At 41.8% G+C, this 19,932-nt stretch overlaps 1 protein-coding gene across 1 annotated transcript; it reads left to right on the top strand.

Moving 5' to 3' along the window:
• Positions 1–3,956: 3,956 nt before the first annotated feature.
• On the top strand, positions 3,957–18,938 carry PPRC1 (PPARG related coactivator 1; the record flags this gene model as incomplete). The annotated part of the gene is given in 11 exon segments (XM_072424824.1): positions 3,957–4,103; positions 5,069–5,221; positions 5,714–5,794; positions 5,954–9,104; positions 9,187–9,240; positions 10,782–10,839; positions 11,995–12,065; positions 12,760–13,603; positions 13,692–13,826; positions 18,154–18,211; positions 18,774–18,938. Coding segments are annotated over 11 exon segments (4,878 nt in total), but the record flags the coding sequence as incomplete, so codon positions are not given.
• Between the last annotated feature and the right edge of the window lie 994 nt (positions 18,939–19,932).

The raw sequence follows: 19,932 nt of genomic DNA on the forward strand, positions 1-19,932 counted from the left end.
TGTGTTACATACAAGGGCTGTCACCCTACCCAGCCTAAAAATTCTGATTTGGTCAGGAAATTGTAGAATGGATATAGATTGATCTTGTACATAGGAAGCACCACCTGTACTATAACTTTTATCAAGACCAGTTTTCAACCCAGAAATTATTTTAAGTTGTGTGGGAAGAAGCTGTAGGTGGGTGGCAGCCCCTGTATTTTCACCCATCAGTAATCACAACAGCTGGGTGGGTATTGAAAAGCACCGAGTGGTGCGCCCAGCTAAAAAGGGGCGGGGAGAACACTGAAGACTGCACGGCCACCAGACTGTCCTGATGCTTCAATGGCTGTCCATGCCAGTGGAGAATGTGCCACACGGATTGTATATGCTGCAAAACATTGGCATTGTGTTGCTTGAATGTGTATCCGCACTCTTGCCTTATTCTTCTTGGCTATACTTGCTGTGAGCTAAAACATCCCTATTTAATGTACAGCGCTGTGTAATATGTTGGCGCTATATAAATCCTGTTTAACAATAATAATAATAATAATAATAATAACATGGCAGTCCTATCCCATGCAAGTAGGGAGATGTTTTGGTTGCAAATAAAGTGGGATTGTTTTTTTGTGTTGCTCTTGCATTCATGGGGGACATACAGAGCATAGCAAAGGTTCTGTGGCATGAGCCAATGTAATTGCAAGGAGCTTTGGGAGTCGCATGGGTGCTGCAATGTCCCTGAACCAACATTTTATATCTGAATGGAATCCAGACACTACTTTGAAGTGGAGTGCGTTCCAGGACAATAGTTTGCTGCACTCCAAACAGAGCCGGTGTGGTTGTTGGACCAATGTTAGCATGAGAACCCATTGACGCGCATACGCTACATGTGATTTGTGTGTGGACGATCCCCATCTATACCACCTGCATTTATAATCGATCCATTGGGCGATACAAGCGATAGTCTGTTATCATGCAGTGCCAGATGCCGGTGCAGTAAACAATGCAACATTATTCTTATTAAACCTTCATCACATTGACCCTGATCTCCTTACATTTTTACTAAAGATCACCAATCCCCCACTGGTGGAAGTTTCCATATTCCTAGTTGCATCATTTGAATTTGCTTTAGGCTGCCTGCTTTGTTGAGTTCCAGAAAATCATTGCTTGCTGGGTTTTGTTTCTTGAATGCCGGTATTATTGCTCTGTTTGGCTGCAGGTTATGTGGTTTTAATTTAATATATGAGATTGGTGTTGTTGTTTCTAAAGTATGGAGCAGCATTTCTTTCCATATGTTTAGTTTTTTCTTTGGTAGTATTTGGGGAGGGGCGAGAGTGATCACCACGTGTTTACTGCAGACTCCATTCACAGGAGCAGACTGCTGATGTGTAGGATTCTCTGTGCTCTGGTGGTATCTCTTCCCTTTAGCACATGAATTCCCAGGATAGGGAGTGTCCACGCTGTGTGCACACAGTGCTGGGGAAAAACAAACGTTACAACACCTGGCGAGCTGCTGCATTTATATACAGCATATAAATGGCGCCAACATATGACACAGCGCTGTACATTAAATAGAGGTTGCAAATGAAACACATACAGAGAGGAGAGGACCCTTTCCAGAAGAGCTTACAATCTAAGACTTTGTACAAATATACAACTTATAGTGTGAATGTAACACACGTGATCTGTATAGAGATTTCACTGTATTACAAGCAGGATGGCCTGTAATTTAAATAATTTGCTACGTGATATTTACTGAACATAGAAGGGTGGAACACATGTTTCATATTTAGCTCTAAAATTTTGTCCTGGAGCTCAGGTCACAAGTTGCCGCAATGACACCATTTTGGCTGGGTTGTGCATTTTTGCTTTTGTGATTTCTAAAAGTTAAATTAAAGAAGCAAGGTTGAATTATTTACAGAGGGTGCCCTATCATTCCAAAACGGTGCACTAAACTTTAATAGGCTTTTTCTTTTTTTGGGAGGGGGTTTATATATCTTATCACAACCCTGCGTACTACAGTGTATGATCAGCTATTTGGTATTCCCCAGGGATTCCATGGATTGATATTGACTGCACACCCTGCAGTACCTAAGCAAGAAAAATATTACTTGGAATGTTACTTTAAGCTGGAAAAATGCAATGTTACTTAGATATTGCTTGTAGTACCACCATTACCTTGCTGGCTCCCATTAATGTGTAACTAGAAGTGCAGCGATACTGTTTCTGCAAAAACAGTGCTACTTTGGTGGGGAAATAGTCATGCATTGTCTCCTGAAGTTTCGGTGAATCAGTGGATTAGCCTGCTTTGTCCAAAGTACGAGTCCCCCTTGTCTTTTTCCAGCAGTGATGACATGGCCAGTTCCATAGAATTTCTATTCTGTTACCATTGATTCCATTATAGAAGCAGGTTGTCATCTGAAAATAGTCTTCCTTTAACCATTTTGGAATTCTTTTCCCTGGTTATGATCATTAGACGACTTCTGATTCTTGGGATATCTTGCATATTGCGGCACAGTTGCCTCCCACCTGAAGGAATGGTGCGCAGGCATGCTGGAGCTGATGACATTGCCTATAAATATGTGTAGTGGTCAGGGACTTTAGATTTTTTTGCTGTCTTTTCATGGAGAAGTAAAAAGTATATTTTTGCAGCTATTAATCCTTTCCTCTGAGTCATTTTAAATGAGTTTTGTTTTACAAAGCTATGAATCACAATGTGCATAAAAGGTGAATCATAGTTTAAAATGTTGATTCCATTTAGCATTCTCTTTCCTTTGGCCTATGATATTTGAAATTTTGGGTCAGGTAAAAAAAAAAACTTCAATTTGCAAGTAGCAAGTCTCAGTTATTGGATTCGGGTTACAGAATGTTTGTAGTTGCAATGGACCGGTCAGCCTGCAAGTTTTGTAAGAGCTATTGCTACAAAATTGAGATTGCAGCCATATCTTGCACCAGAATAAAATCTTGGCTTGTGAGGACGGCTTGACATAGACGGTTTTATTAGCTGAAGGGATTGAGAGTTTTTACAGATGTTGCATTCATCATTTGGGTTTGCCTGCTCCGTATAACCGGTTTTTCCAGTCTTTCAGCTGCTGGGATGCTCAGCTATGGGGACAAATGGCAATTTTCAGAAAACTAACCACAGCACATAGCTGGGAATCCAAATACAGAATGTATTCTAGTGCACCACTGGAGAGGCTTTGTGATTTTATAGCATTAGATATTTTATAGGGATTTCGGTACTCTCCCTGCCCCCTTTTAGCTTGGCGCACCACCAGGCACTTTTCAGTAACCCCCTGCTTGTTTTTGGGTGGTTACAAGTTGGGTCACAATGCAGGGACTGCCACCCACCTACAATTTTTTCCCACCCAGCTTAAAACCATTTCTGGGTTGAATACTGAACTTTAACTTTCTTTCTACACATGCCCAGTCTAGACTATTTTTTTTCTTCATATTTTATTGCCAAATTCACCTAGCTATTGGAGGACAAGTCGGTGCAGCATTCTGGAGCAGGTTCATCCAGTCATGTAGTTAGATCCTACCAGTTACGTTAAGCCCAAATTTTGTGTGTTGCAGTTTATTATTCTCTTGGTGTGGCGGCTGCATTTACAAGCTTTTTCGCCTGGTGATTCTGCCAGTTACACATTTTCTGTTCTTAAGGTATCATTAGTGGGAAAAAATCATCTTAGGACTAAAGAACATTTCTCCCTTTCATTGCCTGTATACCAATGTGTAACCCCCAGCATTGGTGTTGGTGTCCACAATGATACCCCCCAGCACCCCTATGACTCTTTACTCCCCAAGCTGGCTGGTACTTTATTTTTACTGTCAGGTGGAGATCACTACAATGATGCAATGAATATACTTCAGCAGGATATGGAATTCTTTTCTGGATTTACCTTCATTGTCTTTGTGATAAGATATTTGTCTATAATATCCAATATTACATGATTTATTGATCAACAATTTTTTTGTTTCAGTGCAATGAACTAGAGGAAGATGAATCTTGCAGTGGCCTCTCAGATCTTGCGCTTTCCTCCCTGGATGTTGGAATACTGGGAACTCTCCAGGGTTACATCGACAATTCGATCATTTCCATCATTGATGATAATGGAACTCAGGCTGAGGTATGACTACCATTCCCTTCTAACAAATGCCCTGGTAACAGCTACTCAAGGGTTGGACAAATATTGTCTGAATCTTTTCACATTTTTTTTCCTTAATCTTAGTATGCTTTGCTTATTTCTCCTGTGCATTAATCCAGTGTGAAATTTTGCCTCTGTGTAGCAGCTTCCTGTATTAGGACCTGTTACTGCTGGGACCTTTGTGCAGGACGACTGGTCTTGTATCTGCCCCTACTGTAGTTTTCTGGAGGCAGCTTGTAGTGGGTGCGCTTGTTAGTGATGACACTTTTAGTTTTACAATAAATGTATGGCATGCAAATGGTGTTTTATCCATTGTGGCCTTGAGAAATACTGTTAGGAAGTTTTGTGCCTAGAATTTAGCTTTATTACAAATATATGAGTAGGAGTTTGTTTTAATAGTGTCCTATTCAGTGTTTTCCCCACCCCCTTTTAGCCGGCACTTTTCAGTGACCACCCAGCTGTTTTTGGGTGGTTACTAAAGAGTTTGGTAACAAAACAATACCTACAATTCCTGGCTTGAGCACTGCTATCCCTCCTAACCTCTGTAAGTACTTATATCAGAGGCACTTCCTCCATGTCATAGTTTTGGGCAGAAATGATAGTAACATTGGATCTGCTGTTGTTTTTGTAGGTTCTAGCTGCACAGATGTGTCAGATAAAAGTATTCATTGAAAGTTTTCTCCCAAGGTGTAAGCAGGTGTTCCCGTGCGGCTGGCACCTTGCTAGCCCATTGGCCACCTGCTCGATTCTTTTTAAAAAAAAATTTACAGTGCGCAGTGCCAAACCACTCCATGGAAGGAGTTCAGATGTGTAAAGAAATGGTAACCTCAATGCCAACCTGAATACTTAAAAGGCAGATGGAATTAGGCATACGTAATTCATGGGGTAGGTAGGTACTCCATGAATTCAAGATTTTTCATAAGATCTCCTATTTTTTATTTTTGCAGAACAAAGGTCATTTTGATGAGGAAAATGAGCTGTCTCTTCTGACAGCCCTAACTGAGATCCTGGACAATGCGGATGATGAAAATATGTCACCATTTGACACCATTCCAGATGCAGAACTTCTTGTGTCACCAAGGGAACGTGATGGCTGCTCGGTAAGACTCGTTAGTTCAAATGATCTTCCAATAGTAAGAAAAGATTTGCACTCTCCTTTAATTACTAGCTCACTTCTCACCTTTACCTGTAAGTTTGGTTCACATGGTTTGTCTACCACACGACCAAAGGTGCAGAGGAACAGACGTGTTGTATCTAAACCCAAGAACAAACATTTAAACCCATTTAGCTTACCAGTAAGTGTTGGCTGCGTCAATATTATAGATTGTCTGCAAGTACAAAGAAAAATGCTTGTTGATCCTGCTGTGTGGGTGTCCTTGTAACATTCTATTTTTGTGTGCATTTCCATCTATTCTGTAAACTACCTTCTGTTATAGAGAGGGAGGTTTTCTATAGCCAATTAATCTTGCAGCTTCTCCACATACAGTATAGTGAGTGAGCCTTGTTGTCCTAGGGCAGCAAAGGTGAGCATATACCAGTAAAGCATCATTTATAACTTGCTTTATGATGTACAGGTTTCTTACTATTGACAGAAATTCATCGGCTTGTCCCGTGCACCACCTGAGGGAGAGACCCCCTTAATGGATGAACAGCGTTGGGTTAATTATGCCAAGGTGAGCCACTTTAAGTTGTGGTGATCTTCTTTTTTTTTTTTTTTTTTTTTTTTTCCCCTGCCATTGTCAATAAAATTAACATGATGTAATTACAGTAAAGTGAACTAATTCCAGTGTTCCAACTGGTGTCCTAAAGTTTTGCTTTCTGTATTCTAACAGGTTGATATTCGCTGTCCTGGTCCAAACTGGGATCTCTTTCCAGAAACAATCTGCTCCACCCCAAAAAAAGTCACTAGGAAAAGTTTAAGAGCTTATTTACCCCGCAGAGCAAAGACCAAGCAAACCCAAGAGCGAAGTGATGGAGAAGAGGAGGAGGTTCATGTCCCAGAGCAAAAAGAGACACCGGACCCTAACTTACTACCTTTTGACAAAGACTGCTCCTTGGATCCGGAGAATGAAATTGTTGATATTGATAATGAACCGCTTGTGACACAGGGCACCCCTTATATCATTAATCCAGAAAACGTCCCTCTCAATGATTTGGTGAAATACATGCATCCCTACTGCCTGCCAGCTTTAACCGTGTGTCTAGATACTGAGGATGAGGAGCTCTTAAATGAGGGGGTGTTTCTTGAAATTGTGTCTGAACAAGGGGAAACGATAAAAGTCCCCGTAATTGTTGAAGAGCCAATGGACGTGATGGACTACCAGGATTCAGACGGTGCGACCCTACTCAGCGCCTCAGACGGTGCGCCCCTACTCAGTACCTCAGACATTGTAAAAATCCAAACTTTGCCCATACTTGAGCCCACCTCTGAGCAGTGTGTTCCTAATGTGGATGTTGATAGCGATGTTGATGTATTAGAAGACAAGGATTTGTTAATACAATCTGCTCAATGAATTGACGACAATAGTATGAAGAGTTTACCTGAAGTGGAGAATAATATGAAGAGTATACCTGAAGTGGAGAATAATATGGAGAATAATATGGAGAATAATATGGAGAATAATATGGAGAATAATATGGAGAATAATATGGAGAATAATATGGAGAATAATATGGAGGGTATACCTGAAGTGGAGAATAATATGGAGGGTATACCTGAAGTGGAGAATATTATGGAGGGTATACCTGAAGTGGAGAATATTATGGAGGGTATACCTGAAGTGGAGAATATTATGAAGAGTATACCTGAAGTGGAGAATATTATGAAGAGTATACCTGAAGTGGAGAACAAGTCCAAAGAGTCGCTAAATACTGAAGCAATGGTAGAAAAAGCTTTGGAAAATCATTGCCCAACTGATGCCAATGCCACAGTAGATGTACACATTAGGCAAAATGAAGATATTGTACCAGTTTTAGAAAAAGAAAAGGTGTCCAAAGGAAAGAAGCCTACCAAAGATAAGCTTCCTAAAAGCGCAAAGTCAAAAACTAAAAGTAAAAATAAAGTTCCCAATGAAGAAAAACCACAAGAAGTGCAGGAAATAATTTTAATGCAGAATGCTACTCGTTCTGCTGCAGGCCGATCAAGTAATCCATCGCTGCAGGAGTCTGACTTCTTAATAAAGACACTAGATCAAGCGAAAAAAGAAACACAGTTAGAACTTCGATTTGCTAAGTTGATCCGTAACAAAACAAGGTGTCGTCCTGGCTTCGATTACCTAGAAAAAAAAATGAACTTGGAAAACATTAAAAAGGAGGAAAAAACTACTTCAGTAGAGACTGAGCAGCCTAAGTGTATAGTGGATGCTGGAGCTGATAATGTCTCGGAGAATAATGCTGATAAACCTGGAGATCTAGGCTCACAGTCTGAAGTGGTGCAGGAGCAGATCCCCAATGATAAAGCTGAGAGTCAGGACAATATTTCTGCAGCTGCCGATAGTACCTTCGAAGATACCTCCAATATGGAGTCCTCTGAAAGTGTGCAGCAAGTAAAGGAAGCCAAGCCTAAGTCACTTAGTTTGAGCGAATACAGGAAAAGGCTTCAGAACCGCAAACCCATTCCTGATAGAGAAAATGAGAACTTGTCTTGTAGCAAATGGCCTTCTATTCCTGAGCCACCTAAAGAGTTAGCAGAACTTCCATGCTTAATTGTACCTGCAAAATCATCTGTACAGGAAAAGGCAAGCCCAAGTAAGCCTGAACAAGCTGTTCCAGCCACTTCAAGCTGTGCACAAGTTGTTGTTCCAGCCACCTCAAGTCCACCCCCATCCACTGTTCCTGTAGCACCTGTGACTACACAGGGAGGACTTCAACCAGAATCATCTGTCGAGCCATCTGTAACTGCCATGGATACTACCTTGCCCCCTTTGATACCTTCGCAGCCAAACATACCACCTCCATTCTTTCCACCCGCATGGCCAACAGTACCTACACATCCACCCTATTACCCTGGTGTACCATCTTTGCCGGCAGTTCCTCAGTTTCCCAACGTCATGCCTCCTGTAATGCCCATGCAACCACCTCCATCAATGATAAGTTGGCCTCCATTTCCCCCACCACCTATTGGAATGGGTCCTGTGCATCCTAATGGCTGGGCTACCAGTCTGCCCCCACCTTTTTGGTCAAATCATCAACTGCCCCAAGGGATGCCTGAAACCCTTGTTCCTTTCAGTGGAACGGGTCAGCTTGTGGTCCCTGATCAGAATATTCCACAGGATGCTTCAGTTCCTCCTAGGGATTGTAGTCCTAAAAAACCTCAAAGGCCTGTTCAAAAACCTTAGCATGGTAAACATGGAAGAAAGGATCATAAAGCAGCTGAAACATCAGATGGTATTAAACCCAGTGCCTCGGATAAAAATATCATTTCTAGAGCTGGATCACAAGTTTGTTCAGAGCTGAAGAAATCTGATGCTCAATCTGCACCAGTTAAAATGGAAACTTCTATGCCACAAGATCCTAAGAAGGCAAGTGTTTCTATCCCTGACCTAAAATCTGCAAATGAAGTGGTCTGCAAAATCATGGAAATTCTAAAGAAGGCCCAAAAGTGTGGATTTCAGATCAAGCCTCCACTTCTGTCAGCTGCTCAGAAGAATGAAAATTCAACTGAAGCCCAAAAATCTACAGAAGTGAATGTAATAAAATCAGCAGAACCTGAGAAGGCCAATGTTGTTGGGGCACAGGTCCACCTTGTACCTGCCATAGGAAATCCTTCAACCTTACCTGTTGTACAAACAAAGCTTGAAGTTGCTGCTATGGCCACCCTTGTGGAAAAGGATAACATTTTACCATCGCCTACTGTTGCTGAAAAACCAATTCCAGCTTCAGTGGCTTTACCAGTTGCACTTTGCACCCCATCTGCAGCTTTAAATTCCAACGTACTTGTTTCTAATCAAAAACAACAAGCAGAATGTTTTGATAGTGATACAGGTAAGGCTCCTTCTTGGTTGAAAGCAATCTGTTGATCTGTTTTGTATGCATCAAACAAAATTTTCATTTTTTTTATTTTAAGGTATTGAAGCATCTGATCTAACAAGCTTGCTGGAGGAGTTTGAAAAATCTGAGGGTAAGTGTTACTTTGTGTTAAGAAATACGAACAAGAAAAGGAAGATGTCCCACAGCAGGAATTTGTATCTCTGCATGTGTGATTATTAGGGTAGTGGAAAGCCTTAAACAAGGATAGGTCCACTTTAGAATAAAAACTCATTACAGCTTTAATTTGGTTCACCACCTAGCAAACCACTGACCCTGAAACAATTTTGCTGGTTGGCTTTTAACTCCAAACTGCGTACTTGTTCCAGGTCATTGATATATCGATCACTAGGAATAATAGATGCGGGCCTATCTTGGCTCATCTTGTAAAGTATAGCAATCTTTCTTTTAAGATTGTGTATATTGCCAGTCTGAGGGATATCCCTTACCGCGTACCACTGGCCATTGCCTACCTAGGAACATGAAATGTTCCAGGGAAGTGTCCTGTCCTTTTGTTTGAGCAGAATGTGCTTAGTCTGCACTGGGCTGTTACTGGGAATAGCTTGCTCTGCAACCTATGAATTCATGGGGATCAAATGCCTTCATAGGGATGCCCATGATCTGACCCAGCTACACACCCCAGGGTTAGTGCAGTAGAAAGCTCATTATGAAGTCAGCATGGAATTGAGGCAGAGCTGACTTAACAGCTCTGCCCCCACATTCATGCATACCATGGTGGGAAGTGCAGAATTAAAAATATAGAAGCCTAATTGTTAGGGTATAATATATGTTCCAACCTATGCTTATAAATGACCATCTTTTTTTGAACAGTGAAGAATGATTTCTGTTCTCCACTTCCTATAACTAGGTCCCTTGCAGGTTTTCTTTTCAAGCCTGTGACTGCACACTAAAAGAGAAGCAGTAGATAATTTAATCTGTTGTGCATGCTGGTAGGAGAAGAGAGCTTTGGTAATACATAAACACAGCAGCACAAGCGGTTAGCTTGTTGTGCTGCTTCTCCATTCTCCACTATGACAGCTTTTTGTACAGGAATTGTAGGAGGCTGATATTGGGTTCAGTTATCAATATTGCTCTTGTCAAAAAAAAAAACCCTCTGGCTCCTGGTGACTTTTTTCTGGCTCCATACTGTATGGTGCTTGCATCGTGTAGTATAGAACTGGGTTCTGTTTGTGACAGCGGCTGGGACCTGCCATCTCTGCATGGCAGCTGCACACAAGTTTGTGCTATAAAGGGCAAGTGTGCTATGTATTTTTGCAGAATATGGCAGAAGCTCACCACCACCTATCAATGAGTTTAGTTCCACTTTTAAGCAGATATAGCATAATATACAGGCAACCGCTTGAGGGTGCATTTATAAATGTTTTAATGGAAAGAATACAAAAACAATAAAAACAGGCACTTAAGCAATCAACAGGCAAATTGCATCAAATGAATGACCTATATTTTTAAATACAAAATAATACTTTTTAATAATTTCATACACATTCATAGCAATAGACCTAAAAAACTAGACAAACGGCATTGTGATCTTCTAACTTGCTTTTCTAAGTGAGATGTTTTGTGTTCAGTTCTTGTACTTGGTCTCAGTAGTTTAACACATTTGGTTCTTTGCAGCTAAAGATGAGGAGCGTCTTCCTCCCAGTGCTGATAAAATGGCTGTAGGAAACTCAGGGTAAGTGTAAGAGTTACCCTACAGCTCAACATTGCTGCCCTTCACAGAAAATGCCCCGCTTTGCTACCCCCTTGGGTACCCTTGTAGGCTTTTTAATTCCTAAAAATATTTTCCATTTCCTCTATGAAATTATACCAATTGTTGTCTACAACCGCTGTCCTACCTTCAACTATGTGGTTAGTACATCAGCTTCTTGTCCTACGTGGGACTCCATGGTGGCTGTAGGTTGGCTGGTTTTGCCAGTCTGTATTTCGCCCAGCCCCCTATGTTAGATGAGATGTTCTGTAGTCCTTTTCTAGGGTGATGATGCTGATCTTCCATAGATACAATGTGGTAAGTAAGCGTTGTCACCTAAGGAAAGGGAAGTGTGCTTTCTTTACCAGGTTAATTACCAGGTAAAAATGTCAAGGGGGATTAAAAATGAATACATGCACCAGGACTGGTTTTGTGGGTTTAATTTTCTTTATATTGTGTTTAAACCAAACCTGGTTCACATAACTGCTGCCCTTCCCAGCTTCACCTATTACCCCTTACCTTTCACTCCCCTGCCACTGTATTTGGCTGCCAGGAGCAATAGTGAGCTATTACCAACATACATGCCCATTGCTCCCTTGGAGTAAAACCGATTCCTGTTGCTTACCCATGACTTGGGGAGGGCATAGTTCTACATATTCTCAAGTCCTAACTAGGAATTTACTCTTTTTACCCTCTGGCTGCCAAATGTCATTGTCCAACAATTGCAGGTTAAAATGCACTCTTCCTGCCCTCTCGCCCCACCTTGCATGGTGCAGTTGTTTGTATGACACAAAAGATGTATTCACGGTTAAAATGTGTGCTGAATAAGTTGCTTATGTTGCAAGCAAAATTCCAAAAATAAAAGAAACTTGGTTTTGTTACTTTATTTTCATCTAGTCTGTTTCTGACAATACATACAAAAGCCGGGGAAGGTGTTGAATAATGCATTGTGTACATTGTTTTAGCAGCAGACAGTAAACATAAAGTGCATGAACCGTAGACAGGAGGATTAGAGTAAGTCGTACTAGTCCTCTGCTTTATACGCTATAGTTTGGCTCCTTGGCAGAGTTTGTAGTATTTACGCGAGCATGGGTATTGTATATGAATGGGGATTAATATGGCTTTTGTTTCCTTTGACAGACCTGAGAAGCCATTTGAAAAAAAGGTTCTTCTGGATAAACATCTACCACCAGAGTTGCTTAATACAGCTGGTAAGTGGACATTAGTGTTTTAGCTCATTGCTGGTATTTCTCTGTAAATCTTACTTTGTTTTATCTAATTAAAAATTAAAGCGGGTCTCCAGGCAAAGCTTCCCTACTTTCGTTGTTCCCTGACAAATTTACGAGCTTTAAAATAAGCTTTTGTTCCTTTAACTCCGCTGGCTGCATGCACCACTCGCGCTAGTTCAGACAACTGGAGTGCTGCAGACTGAACCACCTTGGCCAGTCGTCGTGCTGTGTAGTCGGGATTTAGAGAGAACCCCAATGTTGGATAACCAATAAGAGAGTGCCCACCTCAAGCATGTGAAGATGTAGGCACCTGAAGGTCAACCCACCTATGTAGTAAAGAAGGTTTAGGATACAGTGTATTGTTTGACCAAGAATTTAAAAGTAAAAGGGGGTTAGAGTTTAGTATTATGGGGGTTTATTGCTACCTGGGTGACCAAATAACTACTTTGATTGAAGCCAGTGTACTAATGATCAGTCAGCAAGTGTTATAATGGTCTAGCACTTTGGAGTCCTTGGTGCGGAGCATCTAAAGATAAGTAGGTGAACTTCTGGGCTCCTCCATTTTAATGTAGCCATTTCAGTAGCAGGTTTGCCTTTACCATGTCCCGTTGTACCTAGTCTGTGCATCGCAATAAGTTGCTATGGTAAACTAATACAGATTTATTTTGTCTGTAAGGTCTCACCCCTCCTGCCACTCCACCGCATCAGCTGCTTTGGAAGTCCAACGGTTCCCTGACAGGAAAATCGAAGCCATTGCAGGTACCGGTTCAAGAGAAGGCAAGTTCCTCAACACTCAAAACCGCAAAGCTCATTGAAGCAAAACCTTTGCCACAGAGCAAGTTGAAAAGCCGGACCCTTCCTTCGGCACCCTCTGTGACAGGGCCAGCTGTTCATGTGGGTTCCGGTGACCACGATTACTGCATCCTTTCAGCCACCCGTCAAGAGAAGGAACCTGAGGCTGCTGAGAATAGAATGGATTCAACAAGCCTGTCAGCCCAGAAGGAAGAAGGGTCTCGCTGGAACGTCAAGCACCATCAAAACATCATCATCAAGCCAATTGTGCAGTTCAACAAACCTCCACAGAGCAAAGCTTGCCCCAAGCAAAGCACGTCAAATGCACCTTCCGTCATTAGAGAGCAGAGTGCCAGCTGTGTCTCTGCCCATCCAGCAGCACTTTGTAGAAATGTCCAGGAAGTTAGCAATGACCCACTGGATCATAGGACTAATGTTCTAGCAGAGTGTGCAGTGAAAAGTCCTCCTGGTTCAGTGTTAATGTCTCCAGACTCTTCACCTTGTCGCAGTGAGCCTGGGGAGACCAGAACTGATGTCAAAAACGAAAACTCCGTGTCACGGAGATCCTTGCGCTGCTATAGGAAGTACAGGAATTCCCCTAGTCCACAGAAGTCCACATGGAGAGGGCGGTCTAGTGGTAGCCGTTCTGCTTCATCATCATCCTCATCCTCCTCGTGCTCCTCTTCAAGATCTCGTTCAAGATCTCCACCATCAAAAAGGAGGAGAACGTAAGTTTATGGTTCTTCATTCATTTCTTTGTTAGATATGATGACAGTTATATTGCACTTATACATAATCATGCCTGTCCAACTACAGTCTTCGAGGGCCGGAATCTGCATGCATTTCCTCACATGCTGCAGAAAGTGTCCTGTTGAAAGATTTCCCCTCTATTACTGCAACAACACAAAATTTGGGGTATTCGCTTGCTTTTAGTGCAAGTGATGGCAACAGGTGAGAATATCATATCTCAATTTTTTAAGAAGTTAAAAGGAAATAGTTTCAATTTTGTGACTCGTGCTCCCACTTTGGGGATCACAATAGAAGGATTTCAGCAGCACAGACTTGGTCAGTTTTGAAATTTATAGGCAGGACTGTCGGGTTCTGACTAAAGAGCTACAGAAATGTGAGTCGGCAGTGATTTACGGTTTTCGTATCGAAGCCGACTATTATGGGCTAATTACAACAACGATATTGGCACCACCTACGTGAAACATACAATGCGCTGATCGCTAATAATTCTATTACTGCACTGTGGCTCTGCAGCAGGAGGTTCACCCATTTTTTCCTGCTATTTTCGGAAATGCAAAAAAAGGTTCCATGATGTGTATCAGAGTAACATAACAGTTTTGAGCATTTCCTGCTGCTTTAGGGAAGGGAGCACTTTAAACTGCGGCTGTTATTCTGATTTACCAATACATATCCTGCATAATAAACGCTGGTCTTTGCTTCAGCCTTTTGTCTGGGTATAGTTACACATATAGTTGTTTTACACACAAGAATATATTTTATTAATTTTGGGCAGGCAGTAGTAGCCTCTGGCATGTCTCGGACGAGAATCTGACGTGTACAGCTGCCGCCCAACGTCATTCATGGATCTGTCCTGGCAGATCTAGGAACGACCTCAATGGAAGGGAGCGGAGCGCAGCTTGCTCATTCTCCCCGTTCCACCTCTATAGAACAGAACAGCTTTGTATGTACAGTGCTCATTCATACATCTTTCGCTTTTTTGTTTTTTGAAATGATTGTAAAAGATCATTTCCAAAAAACAAAAATCTAAGGCTTATTTACAAAAGGCAATTTCACTCCACTGTTTAAAAATGCCATCCTAGCAATATTGTGAACCAATGCCTAGCACTGGGCTTTCCGAGAAATTGGCATGTAAGGTGGTATCTACAAGCTGCAGGTGTTTGTACAAGCATTGTGTGTTTTTTGTGCACATCTGACAAATGAGAATACAGAAACTGCTTCACAGGTTCGGGGAAATTGTGTTTTGGACTTGTGCTTGTTTATGCTGCATTTGAACAGGTCTGGAACACACAGGATACTGTGGGTGCGGTAGGACTTCCTCCTTTCACTTTGCCTCTAGTTTACAGTACAGCAAGGTTTTGAGGTTTATCAGAATGCAGCTGACTGATTATATGTGGTAGTGTAACAATTAAAAAATGTGTCCTAAAATGAACTTTTTAAATTTGCTCTTCTAATTAAACTTTTTGAAAAATGATCTTTTTTCTTTTGATCTGCGTTAGATATGTTGAACTGTTCAGAAACCTAGCCCATGCACTTTGCAGCTTTATCACCAACTTAGAACTTGCTATCTTAGGCTGACAAGGTGAAGATACTCTCCATAAAGTACAGAAATGAAAAGTTATGTCCTAGGCTAGGACAGGGAGTGTAACTGGCAGAAAAAGCCTCTTGGTCCTTTCACTTACCTGTCCACAGTTTACTGTGGGGTTGCTGGATGCAGATCGGCCTCTCTGCAGACTCTAGTCATTCCTTTGGGTAGCCCTGTCTTTGTGGTCAGTAAAAGCAGATATATCTCCTGGGTCTGTAATCTTGAAGCTCATCTTGTTGTAGTCGCAGGGGCAGCATGATGACGCAGTGTTTAGCACTCTGGTCTTTGAAGCGCTAAGTTCCAGTTTCAAATCTCGGCCAGGGCACTATCTGCATGGAGTTTGCAGGTCTTCCCGTGTTTGCGTGGGTTTCCTCCGGGTACTCCAAATTCCTCCCGCTTTCCAAAAACATGCAGTTAGGTTAGTTGGCTTGCCCCCAAAGTTGTCCTTCACTATGGTAGAGAAATTAGATTGTGATCCCCTTTGAGGGACAGATAGTGACATAACTATGGACTTAGTACAGCGCTGCATAATATATCGGTGCTATTTAAATACTGTGTAGTAATAATAATAGTTGGTGTGTCGGAGATCAGAAATTCAAAGCACAGAGCTGTTCTGTGTACAGAGGAATCCACTCCATGTGCAGTGCTGGCAATTTTCCCGAATTCACAGAAGTATCTGTAGCAAGGGTTTTTTTTAAATAAATACTCAAACCAGTCCTTATCCAAATCAATAGCGGCTGCAGAAAGCTGTCAATATGATTAAAAGAATGGTGGTAAAATATTCTGATGTACTCCCAAAACGTAATATTTACTGATGTGTTTTATTCTTCATCTATAATTTTTGGAAACTGGATAGAGGTCATTCAGGTGGAATTCTTAGAACAGTGGCTGGCAGGTGTGGGGGAGTAATTGTTATTGTGAGGAGGTATGCACAGCTTACCTGATTATTATGGCAGACTTATGTACATTGTATGTACAATGCTTGTTCATGCATCGTGCAGTCTTTTGTCGGTGGAAAGGATTGTGAAAGAACCTTTATAATGACAAAAATCTAACGTGTGTACGTAGCCTTAGTCGTCTTTTTTTTTTTTTTTTTTTCCCCAAGACGGGTGACCACTGATATATCTTCAGGGAATGCATGATTGAGTTAAATATTCCCTGCATCTGATCTTTAAGTATGTAGTTCTGCATTTGTAAGATGATTCCCCTATAACTTTGAGAGGGTTCTTGATTGATCCATCTCAACAATTGCAATTGAAAGTTCACCATGTGAGAATTAATACACAGTATATATATATTTATATCGCGCCACATTATTAGACAGCACTGTACAAAGTCCATAGTCATGTAACTAACTGTCCTGCAAAAGAGCTCACAATCTAATGTCCCCACCATAGTCATTAACACAGTCTAAGGTCAATTTTGGTGGAAAGTCAATTAACCTTACAATGTTTTGGGAGTGTCATATTCTAGGCTGTGAAAGAATTGGGGTGCAGGAAGCAGCACTGAGCTGATGTAGAATTGTTTAGCTTCCTTCTGTATAGTACACAAAGCTGCAATATGTTGCTGCATAAAAGTTTTGTGAAACAAAGTGTCAGTATCATTATTCATTCATTCATAATTGTGAGCATTTTGCTTTGAATTGAAACCAAAACAGATGTGTTTGGTTTGCTGCCCTGGTTTCAGACAAAGGGATAAACTGTAAAATTTACGATCAACACTTTACCTATGATGGCGGACACTTTATTGAGGGTTTATGTGTATGGACAGTCTATTTCCATGGCTTTTGGTTTAATGTAATAGAGTAATAGTCTTGCCTTTTCTGGGGAAAATGCTTCTCCAGGCTTCCTTCGATGTTAGACCGGAGGGTCTAGGCATTCAGTCACATGACTTCTGTTGACTCTGGATCAACTAGATGGTTCCCATGTCCTTGACGAGTTAAAGGATACTGAATGTAGTACATTCATCCAAAAAAGTATCACTGTACCTAGAAGTGGTGGATAAGGTGTGCATAGTGTGCACAAGGACCCTACTTAAACAACAGGGGCCCCAAATCAGTTCTGCACAGAACCCACTGTTGGTTATGTCCCCCACAGGTACTTGGAATGTATAGTACAATAATTCCTTTCGCCCCCGTATCACGCTCCTCATTGGCACTTGTTTGCAATTGCGGGCTCTCAAACTTTGAGCCCAAGGGATGCTGTATGTCATGCAACTTCCACTAACAAATACATTACTGGCTGCAGAGTCGGTGTAGAGTATTTCACTAAACTTTGTGGAACGGCTTTGCATAACAAAATGCTGCAGATTACTCATCACTAGTAACTGGGCTACCGTGTCACTTGGCACTAAGGGAGCAAATCCTTAGAAATGAAATCTTTTAGCTATCCTCATCCTGGTGGCAAATTTCCAGCTTCAAGATTGCCCATCTGACATGCCCCATAGCAATGGTCGACAACATTTTGGATGTCACCGACTCCAAACCGCGCATGTGCAGGGAGCCTTGTCACTCAAATGGGAAGAAACTTCTCCCAGAGATGTAAGAGAGATAACCCGCCCACCGCCCTGAGCCTTCCATTGATTTGGGGGTCATGGTCTGCAGCTCTGGCCCGTGCATTCTCCCTTCGGCGCACCGGCTAGACCTGCAGACCACCAAAATTTTCTTGCAGACCACCGGTTGGCAACCGCTGCCCCCATAGTACAGCATGCTGTACTGTACAGGCTCTGCTGCTGTGCGAAAAGACTAACGCAGTGTTTACAAACACCTTTCAGACTAGAATAGAGGGATACAAAGTAACATTGTTACTATTGTATCCATTCTGTTTTATCTGCAGTTCCATGGGGTCTGTGTGTCACTAAAAATAACCTGACAAGTGAAAATATAATTTGGTTCTTTTAAATCTCTGTAACCCATAGTTTATTCTTCTCAGCCCTTTTTTTTTTTAGATGTGAATCCCGTGAAAGCTACTACAGCCAGAAGACGCAGCATAAAGAGCGAGCTATAGTAAGTGATCCCAGGATGCAATACAAAATGCTTTTTCTGGCCATATCCATATGTAAAGCTCCATCAGTATAATCGATATGAACCTCCAACCCTTAGGCAGTGGAAACCCAGCCAGCTGTGAACCTTAATGGGCTCACAAACTGTTGTTTACATTGGCAACCATCAGCGAGACATAGTTAAGGTACACAGCTGGCTTACAGTTGTAAACCTGGAATGAGTCAGGTGATCAAATCCTAGTATACATTTTGAAGTTGAACTTTAAGCTGATCTAAGACCCAAATAAATGCAGCTCTGTTGAATACATTTTATAAGTTAATTGCATTTCATCTGCATATAAAGCTGCCTGCATGTTCAGCTGTAACATGACAAATCAGGAACATTGTTCTAAAAAATATTTAGATTCTGGCTCGTTTCCTTAGTTGCAGTAAAATGTCTTGCTTGAGGGTGTTTGCATAAAGCACCTAACATTTTCTCTAATTATAAAGCCTCAGGAGTGAATTTACCTGTCAATGATTAACCTGCAGTTTGATTTAATTTCTGACAAATGTGTTTGGGTTTTCAGGAGGAGAGGAGAGTTGTCTATATCGGGAAGATCAACAGCCGCATGACCAGGTCTGAGCTCAGGAGACGCTTTTCTGTTTTCGGAGAGATCGAGGAATGCACCATTCACTTCAGAGAGGAGGGGTGAGGATCAGTTTTATATATACGATGAGTCAGAGTGACCTTTCCTTGTAAATTAAATATTTGGTTAATGGAATGCCGCTCCCTCCCAAATAAAGTTCTTTGCTTTTCGTGTGAAAGTGGTTTTCTACAACCTTCAGGGATGCCCAGGTTGCATATCCCAGGAGGAAGGGGAATTCAACACGAGCCAGCGGCCAACCTTGCACTATGCATGCTCAGGTCAGACACCACACCATCAATGGGCATTCCACACAAGCAAGTGATCTGCATCAGATCTCGGGGAAATCACTTGATGGTTCATTTGCTTTTTTGGAATGATCCCTGATGGCAGAGTGCCCTATATCCCCTATGAACAGAGCAAGTATAGGCTGCAGGTCTATTTTTAGGGACCTGGAAGGTGGTTGCCCTATGTCCTGAATCTGTCAAGGTTTACTTTTTATTATTTTGTTTGTTGCATGCTGATGAAAGTCTTTATCAGCACAAACCTATAGATCAATCACCAGGGTTTGCTGCAGAATGATCTCCACAGCGTTTGCAAGTTGGAAAGCTGCCTGCTGTAAACCTTAAGGGGCTCACAGACTGTTTACATTGGCAACCATCACCTGTGAGCCAGTTGTTAGGGCACACAGCCAGCTTATGATTGTATGCATCTCCGGTTCGGCCAAGCACATAGGTCATTTACCAGGGTTTTGCTGCAAAATCAATACCTCTGCAGCATTACGTTAAGTGGGTGCCTATCTGCAGGTATTGAGCCATGTTAGTGGGCTGCTAATGTATGCTCTGGAAATTACCGTCTTAGTATGCTAAGACCACCCTTCTCATATGGACTCCCTGTGCCTGTAATTTGCAGCACTAAACCTTGCAGTGGGTAGGACTTGGACCCATTTATACTAACAGGTTTTTAAATGCTGCACATTTTTTTTTCCCCCGTTGCCTGGCGCTTTGATTGAAACAAATACAGAAAAACGTTTGCCTTTAAACTTTTGTCCAGAAACATGCAGCACAGCAAACAGTCAATAACCAATATGGTGACGTGTTAC

Source organism: Pyxicephalus adspersus, chromosome 10 (assembly GCF_032062135.1).
Source record: "Pyxicephalus adspersus chromosome 10, UCB_Pads_2.0, whole genome shotgun sequence".
NCBI lineage: Eukaryota > Metazoa > Chordata > Amphibia > Anura > Pyxicephalidae > Pyxicephalus > Pyxicephalus adspersus.